This window comes from Cetorhinus maximus, chromosome 1 (assembly GCF_964194155.1).
Source record: "Cetorhinus maximus chromosome 1, sCetMax3.hap1.1, whole genome shotgun sequence".
Classification (NCBI taxonomy): Eukaryota; Metazoa; Chordata; class Chondrichthyes; order Lamniformes; family Cetorhinidae; genus Cetorhinus; species Cetorhinus maximus.
This window is the reverse complement of record NC_135879.1, coordinates 69,069,666-69,085,124: the sequence shown is the minus strand read 5'-3', so window position 1 is coordinate 69,085,124 and position 15,459 is coordinate 69,069,666. Positions and strand designations below refer to the sequence as shown.

At 44.8% G+C, this 15,459-nt stretch overlaps 1 protein-coding gene across 1 annotated transcript in view; it reads right to left on the bottom strand.

Moving 5' to 3' along the window:
• Nucleotides 1-15,459, bottom strand: part of ablim2 (actin binding LIM protein family, member 2) — a 397,169-nt gene that overhangs the window by 97,319 nt on the left and 284,391 nt on the right. The window contains exon 15 of the mRNA XM_078542183.1: nucleotides 13,279-13,361. Within this exon, the coding sequence (XP_078398309.1) occupies nucleotides 13,279-13,361 (83 nt within the window). The remainder of the gene's footprint in view (nucleotides 1-13,278; nucleotides 13,362-15,459) is intronic.

Genomic DNA, 15,459 nt, shown 5'->3' with positions numbered 1-15,459 from the left:
ATGTTAAATGGGATAGGTTTCGAACAGATCTAGCAAGTCAAGGCTGGGCAAGTGTGAGGCGATGTGGGCCATCAGCTGCAGCAGAATTGTTCTCAACCACAATCTGTAACCTCATGGCCTGGCATATCCCCACTCTATCACTGCCACCAAGCCAAGGGACCAATCCTGATACCCCTTCCACCCCTGGCTTGTTAGCTGGGGTGGGGAGGAAGGGGGACCAGGGCGCTCTGTGAAATTCATGTCAACATGTCAAACATATAAAGGCTTTTGGGTCACTTTTAGCTTCGACCTTGACTAGTCCAATGCCATTCTTTGAGTGTGCATGTTGCTTACTTTCTATTGGTATGTGCAGTACTTGACACTTAGCAACAGTGAAAATATGCCACTTACAAATTTAATTTAAATTCTCCAGAAATTTATAAGTTCTCTATCCTAGTTTGGCATTGTTTGCAAATTTGTCTACTCTGCATTTGAGTTTCTGAATTCCACTCATTTGCACAAATTAGTAACAGTAATAATCCCAATACTGGGGCAACCAATTCAGTAATTCCCCACTTTACATAACGCCTTCATAGGGTATGTTTTCTAACCAATTTCTTATCCATTCTCAAGGTTTACCCTGAATCCCTACAGTTTTGAGTTTAACTGATAGCATCTCATGTGAAACTTTGTCAAATGTCTTTTCGTATTCGAGGTACACCATGTCACAAAGCTTATCACTGTCCAGTTGGGTTGTCAGTTTCTCATTGAAGTGGAAGATGATGATTTGGCAAGATATTCCACAACTGCAAGAACCTTGACTGCTGTCTGCTTGGCTATTTTTGTACAAACAATCATCAAATTGGCAATCACCGGAGCCAGCTTCTCTGATCTGGAGATTGAAAATGGGTAGTGTCCACAGGGACACAATGTACAAATATCTAGACAAAGGGGTAAAAAAAAACGTAACCAACATCACTCTCATCCTGATGGCTACCTATGTACACGGCTGCATCAAACTGTGCTAGCCCCTAGTGGTGACAAACAAAAGGGCAGAATCATCCCAGAAATTGGCAAAGTCCGAAAGTGGGTGGGGAAATCGGTGTGTGACCCGCCAAAGGCAATGGCGGCTTTTTCCGCCATATTGTGTGCCACTTTGTTTAAAAAATTGAGAGGCATGGGTTTTATGTCGGATCGCTTGCAGGTTGGCCTCTGTTTCCCTGTCCTGCTGTGACCTCAGGCCTTCAGTAAACCAGGCATGATATTTAAAGGCCGCCCCTGCAAAAAGCTAGCACTCTTCAAGGGATAGGAAGCTGCTGCAAACTGATGACTGCCAAAGGGAGGAAACATGCTGCCTCCAAATTTAGCGACGCCTCCCTCGAGCACCTACTGGATGCAGTGGAGGCCGGCTGCAATGTCCTCTACCCCCACTTTGGGTGAAGAACCTCAGCCAAGTTGACAAATCCAGCATGAGCAGTATGGGAGTTGGTGGCAGCAGTGGTCAGTGCTAACACCCTCTAAAAGAGGGCAGCCACCCAGTGACGAAAGAGGATGAATGATCTCCACTGTTCTGCCAGAGTGTCTCTTCTCATCACTCTTAACTCGCACACTCACAAACCCATCACACATCCACAGGGATCTCACTCGCTGCCAGCTCAAGCGACATCACCATTCACTCTCTCACACACCTTCATCCGCTCTGCGGATTGTGTCTTCATTCCATTCATGGAACCACTCAGCAGCCACACATGCCAGGCATCCTTCTCATCTGGCCTGGCCGGCATCCTGCTTACACTCTCTCCAACTGTATCCATGCAGAACAAGCTAGCACAGAACAATAGGGAGAGGTCACAGACTGGTGAAGGAACGCCTGACATCAAAATCCTCACAGACTTTGAAAATAGAGCCATCCAGCTGGCCGACGATGATGTGGACTGTTCCTGTGCTGATGGTGAGGTCAGTGGTGCTCAACAAAGTGAGGATCCAGCAGTGCAACATCCATCAGACAACCATGCTGTGAGTCAGTTCCCCTGTTCAGCAGTCTCCTGCCATGCACTAATTATCTCTCCTTGCTTTCGCAGGCACATCTGGAAAGCAGCCAAGGGGGTCCACAGGCCAGGTCCTCGAATCCAGTCATGAGGACACCTTGAAAGTGGAACCCGCAGATACCGAAGTTGAAGACCCATCACAGCGCTCACCCACACCCTCCACCAGCGCAGAGGCACATGCCTCGGTGGGGCTTAGTTCTAGAGTAGCCTCGGGAGTCACAATCTGGCGAGCATATAACACTGTCTGATCCACAGCAGGCGGATGCAAGGAATTCCCAGGTTGCCAGCACTCGAGGACTGTTGGAGGCTAGAAACTTACTGAGTCGAGTCAGATGAGGAGCCTCTGAACTAGGTCATACCTCACTCGCTGGAGCCCAAAGGCAAGCTCAGGAACATCAGGAAGGAATGTCCGCTGCACTCCTCGGATTGCAAGGCACGATGGAGCAGTTCGTCCGCCTTCAGTCTGAGGTGAGAGCACCAGCATGTCGATGCACTGAGGTCAACACTGGTAGGATGGCGGCCGCCATGGAGATCTTGGTCCAGTACATTGATCCTGCACTGCTGTAGGAGCTGCACTCCATGGCTGAAGCACTTGCAGGCATCCATCAGTGTCAACGCAATGGTGGAGGGGGGGCGGCATCTCGAGCTCACTCCAGCTGCCCCTTTCTCTCAAGGAGTCAGCCAGCAGCCCTCAGGCATCCAAAGGGATGAGGATCAGCAGGTGCATGTCCAGGTGTGTCTGGCCATCTGAATCACCTCTTCCTGTGACCCCAGCAACGCCAGCTCTGTAGGTTGAGGAGGGTGCCACTGCCACACAGCAGGATCCAGAAAGTAGGCAAGGCCCTCGAGGTCTTGGCCCTTAGGAGGATGCCTGCCAAGGTCATCACAGACAACCGGGCGTAGTAGTCAGCAGCCCATCTCCACCTCCGCTGTGGATTTTTGGGGAGCACCAAGACATAGTGGCAGGATTAGAAATGTCAAGAAGATTGGACAGTCTGCGCACGGGTGTTAATCACCTGCACTTAATAATGACAATTGTAAATACAATCCCAAGAATGTCTCCTTGCCTATGGCTCCTTGTTATGATGAATAGTGTTTGTGTCACTCAGAGGTGAAACCTTGTTTCCTGCACAGAATTAAGGCTAGTATCACAATCTATGGCCTCTCCTCTGCACAGTGTGTAGCCTTTTGAGCACAGTGGTTGCCCGGCTTCAAAGTTACTGTCCAGATCAGTGATGTGTGCACCTCCAAGAGGCTTTGTTTGCTGCAAGAATTTCGCAACCCAGGTGTCACTGGGTTCCGTGATGTTCTCTGTGTGCTCTCAGCACTTCGAGGCTTCCCCATCTCATCATTTCTGACAGGTGAAGGCGTGGTGCTGAAAGGAACAGGTGATGAAGCCTGCCAAAGAATCAAATTGTCTGAAAGTTCATGTCCCCGCTGTATCTCAGGAGCATCTCCATGACAGGACCCTCTTCACTGAGCGTATGTGCGCTGCCCTCAGCCAGACAGGTGTCAGTGGTTCCCAGATGCAATGTGAAGGTCTCAGGAGTGTCCACACTGCATCTTGTCATCATCCTTCTGGAATCTTGCTGCAATGAGGGCCTCACGACTATGCCTGCTTTGTTTGACCAGCGCAATTGCCTCATCGCCTGCACCCTCACCTTCCAGAACCTCATCACCTTCATCCCCTTCGACTTCCTCCTCATCGGAGGAGACTTGCAGCTCTTGTGTCTCCTCATCATCCACGTCCTCTACCCTTTTCATCGCCAGGTTGTGTGGTGTGCAGCAAGCCACTATGCTGCCTGACACCCTCTGGGGGGTATACCAGAGTGCTCCGCCAGGTCTGTCCAGGCACCGGAACTTCATTTTCAGGATGCCTATGGTGTGCTTGACCAAACTCTGGGTTGCAGCATGAGCCTTGTAGTACCTTCTCTGAGTCCGAGGCCACGGCATGGGTATCATCAGCCACATCCTTTGTGGGTAGCCCATGTCCCCGAAGAGCCAGCCCTGCCTCCTGTGTGGTCCCTGGGAGATGTTAGAGATCTGAGACCTGCTGAGGATGTATGAGTTGTGGACGCTTCCAGGGTATCTTGTACACACCTGCATGACTCGTTTGTTATGGCTGCAGACCAGCTGAACATTGAGAGAGTGGAAGCCTTTACATTTCACATACTGGACTGCTTGTTGCCAGGGAGATTTAAGAGCCACATGAGTGCAGCCGAAGGCACCCTGCACCTGTGGGAATCCGGAAATCTCAGCAAATCCCAAGCTCTTGCTTTCTGGCTCGCCTAATCTCTGTCGAAGTTGACAAAATTGTGCGCCTTGGCAAAAAGGGCGTCCATGACCTCCTGGATATATTTGTTGGTGGAGGCTTGTGAGATTCCGCAAAGGTGAAGTGGTGTGGGGCAGTGGAGCCCTTGAAGGATCGACTGCTGTAGAAAGTGATTGAGGCGGTAACTTTAACTGCCACTGGCAGTGGATGCCCTCTGCGTCCCCATGGTGCCAAATCCTGCAGAAGGTGGCAAATATGCGTGACCAGTTCCCTTGACATGCACAGGTGTCGGCAACACTGGTTCTTGCTCATCTGTAGGTAGCACAGGCGCCGCCTATAGACCTGGGTTCTAGCAATGAGTCTATGAACGACAGCTCTGTGGGGTTCATCATCTGTGTGCGAAGGAAGCGGTACCGCCCCTTGGTCTTCAGGGTTCTGCTCCTCCCTAGGCAAGCCAGGCACCTCCGTCGTATTCTTCTCCTTCTTCTCTCCTGTGTATAAGCAATGAGGCAGACAGCAGGATCACCAGGCTTCATTTTCCTGATATCTCCTCACTGCAGTATCAGAGAGACGCAAGCATCAGCAATTGTCTGCTAAGGATCATTGTTGGACAAGTAATCAGCTGCAGCTGCCTCTGAAAGCCCCTTAAGGCATGCCGGAGAGTCCAGGCCATGGATGCCCAGTGTTTAGTGCACATGATGGTTCACCAATGCCCCATTCAGCACTGCGCCACACTATTTCACCGAGTGGCGACGGCTTCAGCCACTCGGCTACATCCTGAACTCTCATCTCAGGCACAGGCATTGTACTAACCTGCACTCCAAGGCTTCATGGTTTGCTTGGACCATGAGGGTGACTTTTCAATGTCAACTGAAACATAATCCAAGGGACTAAGATTGCATCCCCCCATCAGTGTTTGATGGCCACCTTTCCCAAGAGGATCCTTAAGCTTGCCCAATTGCACAATGGATCTGCAGCACCCTAGCACTCATTCGAGTTTGAAGTGTGTGTGTGCGAGGGGTTAACAGTGGAGGAGAAATCATTGGCACTGTGAGGAATTAGTGGTGCATGAGTGGGCACAGTTGCTTGACTAGCCTGACTCTAAGCATGTCAACTGAGCTCAAACCAAATGCTCTCAGCTGCAGAAGAGTGCTTATGTTTGACATGTTTTGGCATTTGCCCAGCTGCTTTCTTCCACCCGCACCAGCCCCCCACCCCTACAATCCCCTGCATGTGCTTGTGTTCAAACTTCAGCCTGTGCTGCCATGAACCCCCCTCTTGCACTGTAGCCCTTACCCCGAGGTTCCCTTCTCCCTGGCACAGTCGCCCTTGCTCCGAGGCTCCCTTCTCCCACTTCCTCACTTGCACTGTCATTCTTGCCCTGAGGTAACTTTCTCCCCTTACCCCCCCCGCACTGTCGTCCTTGCCCCGGCACCACAAGCCAGCCACAAAGAAGCCACTGCGGAGTCTTGCCTGTGACCCCCCCGAATCCGTGGAGCCACTTCCTTGAACTGGTATCATCGTGACTGCTATGCAAAGTTGTGTGCACGCACTTCAGCATTCCCTTCAAAGTGCAGGCTGCCAGCAACACGGCCTTTAAAGGCAGTTGTGAATCACAACGTCTTAAAATCAGCCCACCATTGATGGGGGGAGGGAACAATTGTTTCCTGGATTCATGTTGCCGGGAAACACACCTAAGCCAACCTCGCAAGATTCTCCAATTCTGCCACTGAACACGCCCATCACGATCAGGTACAGTAAATCCCGGCCCAAGTGTTACTACGTGTTCAGGTTCTATCGTCCCTTGTGATGTGGAGGATGGGTGCCATGTTGCCGCAGAACACTTCAGTCAGTTGGCCAGTGCCACACCAGCTGTCCCTTCTGGAAAAGTCTGTGTAGAAAAACGCCTTTGGCTACAAGTCCAGCAGGCAGTGGCTCATAATTAATGTCTTTGAGGTTCTGTGGGAAAAGGAGATGGTGAATCCTGTCGGATGGTTTCCTGAGCAGGCTGTCAAAGTCATTTGGCAAAATGAATCATTGCCAGAACTTTCAAACCTGCACCAAGGCCTAGCTTGACTGGTAGTGGGAAGGGCCCTTTCTGTCAGATTCTTTCTGCACACCTGGAGTTTCACCTCCACCACATGCTGCCCTTCAGGCAGCTGCAGTGGGAAAGAGACCACTGCCCAACTCCTGGAATTTGCCTTTGCAAAGCAGGTTTGGAAAGAGATGTAGGGTTTTTTTTGTTGACGTTCTTCCCAAGCAATTCCCTTGGGCAAGGCTCTAAGCTTTAAGGGCTATTCCAAGCGACACACGCCAAGATAAACATCAACTGCTGCTGGAGGGCCTCGCTCCTTGAAAGATGCTCTTTATTCTGCCAGAAATTCAGTGGCCTTCCAGTGCAAAAAGCTGCTGACCACTGAGTGTTGCAGACTGGCACATACCAAGCTCTAGGGCTAGGTGCTGAGGAAAGCAGTAAAGCTTGGGGCAGGCACCACAAAGGCTCAATGGGGAAAAGCCAAGAAGGCAGAAAATGTGTAAAACCCCTTGGGCTGCATGTTTGACATGAAATTGATACTGCCAATATAACCTGTCACTGTAATTGCCGTGAGGCAGGTCAGACTGCCACATACTGTATTGAAAGAAATCGAACTGGATTGCACTTTATATAATATCAACTTTGAACTGTTATGTTCTTTTATAAATTTTATGAATAAAATATATTTTTGGAAAATAAATCAAGTTTACTCCTGATATTTAATCCCATTACACAATACGGATTCAAGGCTAATGGGTCTGTAGTTGCCCGTGTCAATTTATCCGTTGTTTTGCAAATGGACACCACATTAGTCTGGTTCAAATCTACAGGTTGAGCATTCCATAAATGTGAAAACCGGACACATCCAAAACCCACACTTTTTTTGAACCTTATCGACCTTTAGCACGGGAAGTCTAGTTGTTCGTCTGCACTGTTTACCTTACGATTTTTGCGATGAACACGTCAAAAAGAAACTTATTAGACTTACCCTGTATTTATTATTCTGCGATACATCTTACTTTTCTAGCCATTTTATTTACTTTAGACTATAGCTAGCCTAGGCTTAGGCTATTGTATGATAAGTTTATACGTGGTATCTGAAAACCGAAATTATCTGAAATCCGAAATACAATTGGCCCCAAGGGTTTAGGATAAAGGATACTCGATCTGTATTAGTTCTTTCATAATGTCCAGTGAATTCCTAATAATTATTGTCAGTGCTTCACAATCTAATCTCTCTCAGTATTAAATGTCATCTATTGGAGATAATTTTTTCCTTTGAGCCCATTTAGCCTACATAGGAACAAAAACAAAATCAGCTGGAAAAACTCAGCAGGTCTGACAGCACCTGCGGAGAGAAACACAGTTGACATTTCGAGTCGAAACGTCAACTGTATTCCTCTCCGCAGATGCTGTCAGACCTGCTGAGTTTTTCCAGCTATTTTTGTTTTTGTTTCGGATTTCCAGCATCTGCAGTATTTTGCTTTTAGCCTATATAGGAATTTGATTTAATTGTTATTTAAGTCCTCGATTTGGGTTCATTCCATTTGGGGAGCATATTTTGCTATTGTTTTTCCTTATGAATATTTGGAGAGAAAGTAATCACTCAGAATATTTGTTTCTGTTAATCCTCAGACTCAAGCCTACTTGCACCAATTAGAGCTTCCACCTTTTCTCTGACTACCCTTTTAATATTATAGTGCTGCAAGAATGTTTTACTCTTGTTTTTAGACTCCTCTGCTACTTTTTCTTCCTAGGTTCCTCTTTGTCCTTCTGATCACCCTTTTAATATGTATCTACATTTTCTTCAGTATACGTCAAACGAATCATTTTCAAAGGAATAATGCTGAACATGCAGGATAAATATATGCCTAAAACTAGCTCAAACTGAAAAGTAACCTATCCAAAAACACATCAACAAGCAAGTTCTGTAGAAGAAATATGAATAGGTTCATTAGGATGAACATAAAAAAATGCCAAATCAAGGGGATCTCCAGGTGTCCAGCAACAGTGATATCAACAAGCAGAGTAAGCAGCCAATCACATTCACAGGAGATAAAACATGCTGATTATCCTTCACTTTTTTATAAATTCTACAGACCACAAAATAAATTATTGGGGCACAGGCGTTTGAAATGAAATATCATAAACAAACTTTAAAAATATTAAAAACTTAGACCTTTTACCAGAATGGAAAAATTTGAGCTTTCATTAATATATGAGAGGTTCTTCAGCAGTAGTTATCAAAGAATCATAGAAATTGACAGCTCCTTTACGTAGAAGGAGGCCACTTGTGCTGGCTGCCAAGTAGCCATCTAGCCTAATCACATTTTCCAGCACAGTCATAGCCTTTAGTTCATGGCATTTCATTCATAGTCATTTTAAAATGTTATGATGCTTTTTGCCTCTACCACCCTTTTAAGAAGTGCGTTCCAGCTTCCCACTGTCTGGATGAAAAAATGTAATCTTGCAGCCCCTCTAAACCTCCTACCTCTAACCCATAATCTATGGCCCCTGGTTATGGTCCCCTCAATCAAGGGCAACAGGACCTTCCTAACCACATTATCTAGACCCCTCATCATTTCCAATGCTTCAATTAAGTCTCCCCTCAGCCTGCTCTGTTCCAAAAAAAAACCCTATCCTATGCAATTTTTTCTCATAATTAGAATTCTCCAGTCCAGACAACATCCTTATAAATTCCTTTGAACCTTTTATATTGCAATCATATCTTCCCTAAAGGGCAATGAACAGAACTGCATGCAGAACTCCGCCAGGAATGGGGTCAAGAATCCTGGAATTGGGTCCTGGCTGCCATTTTTAAACCTCCATGGAGCCTCTCCGGCTCCATGAAAATCCAGCTGCTAATATTGAACCCTGAAACAACCTCCAGTCACAAAAACACCGTCGACCATTACACTTTGCTTCCTGTCTCCGAGCAAATTTTGGATCCAACTTACCATTTTGTCTTGGATCCCATGGGCTTTTACTTTCATAACCAGTCCGCCATGTGGAACCTTTTCAAAAGCCTTGCTAAAATCTATCTAGGCTACATCAAATGCACTGCCCTATTGGCCCTAATTGACCCTCCTTGTTATCTCCACAAAGAACTCAATCATGTTTATCAGACATAACCTTCCTTTAACAAACTTGTGCTGACTCACCCTGCCCCCCTCTGCAGGGGGAACCCACCGCGACGGGGCCGGAAAATCCCAGCCAAAGTGTTCATTAAGAACCTTCCCAATGTCCTCTCTGAGCCCCCACTACCTCTTCCTTGAATTCCTCACATTGATCTGGTACTGATTTACCTTCATGGAGGTATTTCCAGTCCACTTTAGCTAAATAACGTCTCAGTTTCGTGAAATCTCCTTTTTCTACAATTAAGAACTTTTATTCCTTGCCCATCTTTGCCCTTTTCCATAATTATCCTCAGTCTAACTGAATTATGATCACTTCTACAAAAGTGCTCCCCACAGACCTGTCCAACTACACAGCTTAATTCCATTTGCAATACTTCTTCAAGGAAGGCATCTGTTGAAGGGTCGTGAGGACTCGAAACGTCGACTCTTTTCTTCACCACCGATGCTGCCAGACCTGCTGAGTTTTTCCAGGTAATTCTGTTTTTGTTTTTAATTCCATTTGCACTGGCCAAACAGTTCTCCTGAATACATTTTAAGAATTCTGCTCCCTCTATGCCTTTCACGGTAATTCTATTCTAGTTAACATTAAAGTAGTTGAAATCCCCCACTATTGCTTTCCTATTGTTTATATACTTCTCAGGGTTTTGCCTGCTTATTTGCTCTTCTACCTCCCTCTGAATGTTTGTGGGTCTATAATACACTCCCAGTCATGTGATTGCCCCATTTTTTGTTCTTCAGTTCAACCCATATGACCTCAAATGATGATCCTTTTGCCATATAATCCTCCTCACTGCTTTTAATTATTTATTTTATCAAAATTATGACTCCTCTCCTTTTTTTAATTCCCCCTCTTTATTTTGTCTGAACACCCTGTGACCAAGAATGTTGATCTACCCTTATTTCAGCCTTGTATCAGTGATAGCTATTATTTTGTAGTCCTATGTGTTGATCTGTGTTCATCTGCCTTATTTCCTAGATCTCTTTGATTGAAGAATATACTATTTAACACTGCCAAACTCCCTTCTAGTTTATTTTATAGCCTTTATTTCTTCAGCTTTCCAAATACACTTAGTAATTTCTGCCTTCATTTCCAACTTTTCTCCTCTCCCTTCTGAATCTACTCTCAGGTTGCCACCCCTTGCCAAGCTAGTTCCCCAACAGCACTAGCAAAACCCCCCATGAGGATATTGATCCCGGCCATGTGAAGGTGCAACCCGTCCAGCTTGTATAGGTCCCATCTCCCCATAAGCAGTCTCATTACCTCAGAAACCTAAAGCCCTCCCTCCTGAATCATCTCTCCAGCCGCATGTTCATCAGCTCTATCTTCCTTTTTCTGTACCCACTAGCATGTGGATGCAGGAGGAATCTGGAGATGACTACGGTTGAGGTTCTACTTTTCAATCTTTCTCCTAGCTCCCTAAACTCTGCCTTCAGGACCTCATTTTTCTTGTTGCCTATGTCATTGGTCCCAATATGGACCATGACCTCTGGCTGCTCACTCTACCCCTCAGAATGTCTTGCAGCCACTCAGTGACATCCTTTACCCTGGCATCAGGAAGGCAACTTACCATCCTGGAGTCACATCTATGGCTGAAGAGTGACCTGTATTTTCCCCTCACTATCACTCTTCCACTTCTTCCCCCTCTGCTGAGCAGCTGAGCCACCTATGGTGCCATGGTCTTGGCTCTCGCTGCACTCCCTAGGGTAACCACCACTTTCAGAACTGGATACTGGTTGGAAAGCGAGATGGACTCATGGTGCTCCTTGTCCTTCTGGTAGTCACCTATTTCCTTTCTGACTTAGAACATTTAGTTATTACATGCCCAGTTACAGCTCATTAACAAGATATAACATTTTTGGGTTTTTTAACAGCAATATTATGGGGTAAAAATGGAAGTTCTCTTCAGTTCAGTGATTTCTAATTGAATGTGGTCTACGGGAACATCAACAATGCACATTATAGAGAAGTATAGAATCATTGACAGCAACACCTGAATTTCTGTGTTTAATTGCACATGAGCGGTCTCCAGGGACAGAACTTTTCTCTCGTCGGGCAGGCGTACCCAAACAAGAGAAAATAGTGCATGATGATGTTGGGCGAGGGTCCCAACCTTATTGCGCACTCTCACGATATTTCATTCGATGGGCAGGCGCAAGAGGCAGCGCATCCGCCGACAATTAAGAGGCCTGTTAAAGGCCTTAATCAATTAATTAAGTCTGATTTTTTGATGCCCATCCAACTGTTCCATTGGCAGGAGGACAATAAGACCTTTGGATTTTTTATGAAACCTCATCCACCGGCGGGTTGAGGTTTCCAACAGGAATTAAAAATAAAATTTTAAAAAGTTGAAATCTCATTTACAACATGCCCCTGCTCATGTGACAGGGTCACATGAGGAGACATGTTTTAACATTTTTAAATTCTTTATTTATGTTTTTAAAATTCTTCAGCTTCATGGGGCAACACTGTGCCTTCAGGGAGCTTTCAGTGCGTGCACCCGCATGCAAATGTCCGCTCTCGCCCTCCTCCCACCCCCACCCTGGCGGCGCTCAGCGTTGCACACGCGATTCACGCGACTGGCCGTTAATTGGCCAGCCAGCATGAAATCGCGGTCGGGGCCTGATCGCGGACGGCAGTCGGTTTTGCAACTGCTCCCGTGCCCGCTTGACGAGGTAAAAATCCTGCCCCAGGTGTTGCTGTCAGTTTCAGAAGTGCAATGATCATTGCTTCCACAAAATCTGGATTACTAAATTTCTATAGCATGCTTCCCATAGCCTAAATGGCAGGCCTTTCACTGTATTTTGTGGTCATTAAGAGGTAATGAGTTGGATGTTTTATGGGTAAATGGGTATATCTCAGCAGATTCAGGGAAAAAAAATCAGAAAAAGGAAAATTTTGAAAAAAAGTAAATTTGTAAAGAACCTTTAGTGCAACAAGGCATGACTACACCACTGAATGATCTGAGATGATTGCCACATAAACCTGCATTGTCCATTTATAAATGGGATGAACTTAATCACGTCACAGTTCTCCTGATGATTGTATGATTGGTCCTTCCCTTTGGCTTGGTGAGATATAACACTATGTCTCAAACATTCACATTGTTGCTGTCAGGAATAGAAAAACTTCACAAAAAAAGAGATCATAATTACAAGCAAATAGATGAAAATGCTATTCTTAACAGTGGTGGCTACTTGTTTTCAGATAAGGAGTGAAAACCATATCTGAAATTTGGAATTCTTTTCACAACTTTCAAGCTGCAGAAATTACCATCATTCTACACGCTAATGAATTCTCAGCAAGAATCTAGCTAAATATCTATTGATAAATGAGATTCTGAAGTTATGCCATTGCATACTTATATATGAATGCTTAAATGGTAGATCTGAAATTCCCCTTTCCACTATATTTGCAATAAACTTAATCCTTATTTAAATGGGTTAGTCATTAAAATAGCAGAGAGAGCAATTTCAGACCAAGATATTAAAAGTTCTTACTAAAACATGTTATAATTTTCTTAAATCAGAATGTCCATAACAATAGAAAGAATCAATATCAATGTGGTGTATTTACCTGGCCTTCTATGGCCTCAGGCCATCCAGTCAGTTAAGTACTTTTGAAGTGTAGTCACTGTTGTAATATAGGAAATGTGGCAGCCAAGTTCCTACATACTGTAATGAGAAAATGCTCACTTTTTTTCAATTATGTCGATGGAACAATAAAGCCAGGACTCCAAGGAGAATTATCCTGCTCTTCTTCAAATAGTGCCACAGGGCATTTCATGTCCGCCTGGTTTAATGTCTTACCTTTTTGCCATCTTGATCGAAATAAATATGTGCTTCTTCTTCATCATTGCCTTCACTCCAAAATCCTCTGCTTCGCCAATCACCTACAAAAACACAACACTGTTAGTATTAACCTGGAAAATTGAGTAAGGCTCCTAAATTTCATTCTCTAAAATGGTGAAATATAAGTGTTCAAATTTCTGGATTTGGGGGCGGGTGGTGTGGGGGAAGGTGGTCATTTCAGCACAGTTAGAATGCCATTTAAAAATTCTGATGGAGGCCGAGAATGCTTCTTCTGCCTACGTTCCCCTCCTTATCACACCACTTGAAGCAGGCGTGTTTGCAGTATAAGGGCTGTAAGTAAGATCCGAAATGCTGTTTCTGAATACCAAATAGTCTACGAGAGATGAATGACAGACCAATGGGTGATCAACGATTGAACCAAATGTTATCTTGGCTGCACTTTTAAAAAATCTAATCTTGCATGGGATATAGGCATCACTGGTAAGGCCAACATTTGTTTCCCATACTTAATTGCCCTTGAACTGAGTTGCTTACCACGCCATTCTAGGGGGTGTGGGGGTTAAGAGTTAACCACTTGACTGTGGATCTGGAGTCACATGTAGGCCAGACCAGGTAAGGATGGCAGATTTCCTTCCCTAAAGGGAATTAGTGAACTAGATGGGTTTTTACAATAATCAATGATTTTCATGGTCACCATTTCTGAGACTAGCTTTCCATTCCAGATTTTATTAATGAATTGAACTGAATTGAACCCATGTCCCCAGAGCATTAACCTGGGTCTCTGGATTACTAGTCCGGTGACAATATCACTATGCCACCATCTGCCCCCACTCACCTTTGTCCTGTGATGGATAAGCATGATATAAATCTAAAACACCGCTGGTTTCCTGGACTGAGTGCCCCACTAATGCTATTACTGGAACAAGTATTTAACGCTTTTATTCAAATAACCTTGTCCACGGAATTTATGATGGCATCACGTATAGGGCAAATGGGTTATCAAATTTATTGGCAAAGGGAGCCTCAAAGATTCATACCCCATGGTGCTTTGCTAACAGCTTCTGTTCCTAGGGGCTGATCTTGCACTGACTTTCCTACCTTACATTGCATTGTACATTATATTCAATGAACAGCAACATTAGAGTATGAAATGAACAACATAGTTGACTTCCTGTGTGGTTTATTTGGATAAAAAGAAAAAAAATGTCCACTTTTTCCTTGTAACTGTTTCTGCTTATCACCACTCATTTTTCGGTGCTGACTGCTGTATCTCATTCCATTCTCCTTATTTGTTCTCTCAAACTCTAAGTTTCTGCTGGTAACTGTTTTCACTCTTTATGTCTCTCACATAATTTCTGTCTTTCTGCATCTCTCTCTCTTTCCATTTCCCTGTATGAATGTCTTTCTTTCTCTTATTTTTTTTCTATTTGTCTGGTAGTCTATATGTTTCTTTGTCCCTTTCCGCATGCATGACCCTTTTTCTGTACATTTCCTGCTTTCTACAGTTAAGTCTCGAATAGCTGCAGAAAATATCTAGTGGCTTCTCCAGGAATTTGTGTTATCTTATTATGTTTTCAAGAGGAGCTGGGGTCCTAGGTGTGGGTTGGGCTGGGGAGCAAAATTAAAAAAAAACACTCATTCATTAATAACTTGCCGCTTTCTAAAAAAGAGCTCCTTTTACTGCAAGCCAATAGAAGTTTCAACCATCTAGACCCTTTGAAGTATCAATAGCGGAAACTGCAAGCACTTGAAACCTCTTTATTTTGTGTACATAAACATTATGCAATTGACAGAAGCAATCAGAGAGCCAGTGCTGTTAATCAAGCAATGTTTTCCCTGTAATTCCCTGTTTTCAGTTGTATCAATGGTCTAACAGATGCCTGCATGCTCAGCTAAGCCTCATTATGTATTCTTTGCTGAGAGCCTAGACATCCATTAGGCTGTGTTTTTTAACACGTCCTATTGCCCCTATTGTGTTCATTGGTTCTATACAGTGGGTGAATGGGCATGGAAATGTCACAGCTTGACATGGAGTTATGAGGGACCAGGGGTGTGTGGAGTTAGCTGGCCTGAATGTAGCCCACACCTGTACCGTAGCAATGAAAATCCTAACTTTACGAGCATTTTCTCCTGAAGTTCTTAAGGATTTGAAAGGTTTGTTGAATTAAGCATACCAGT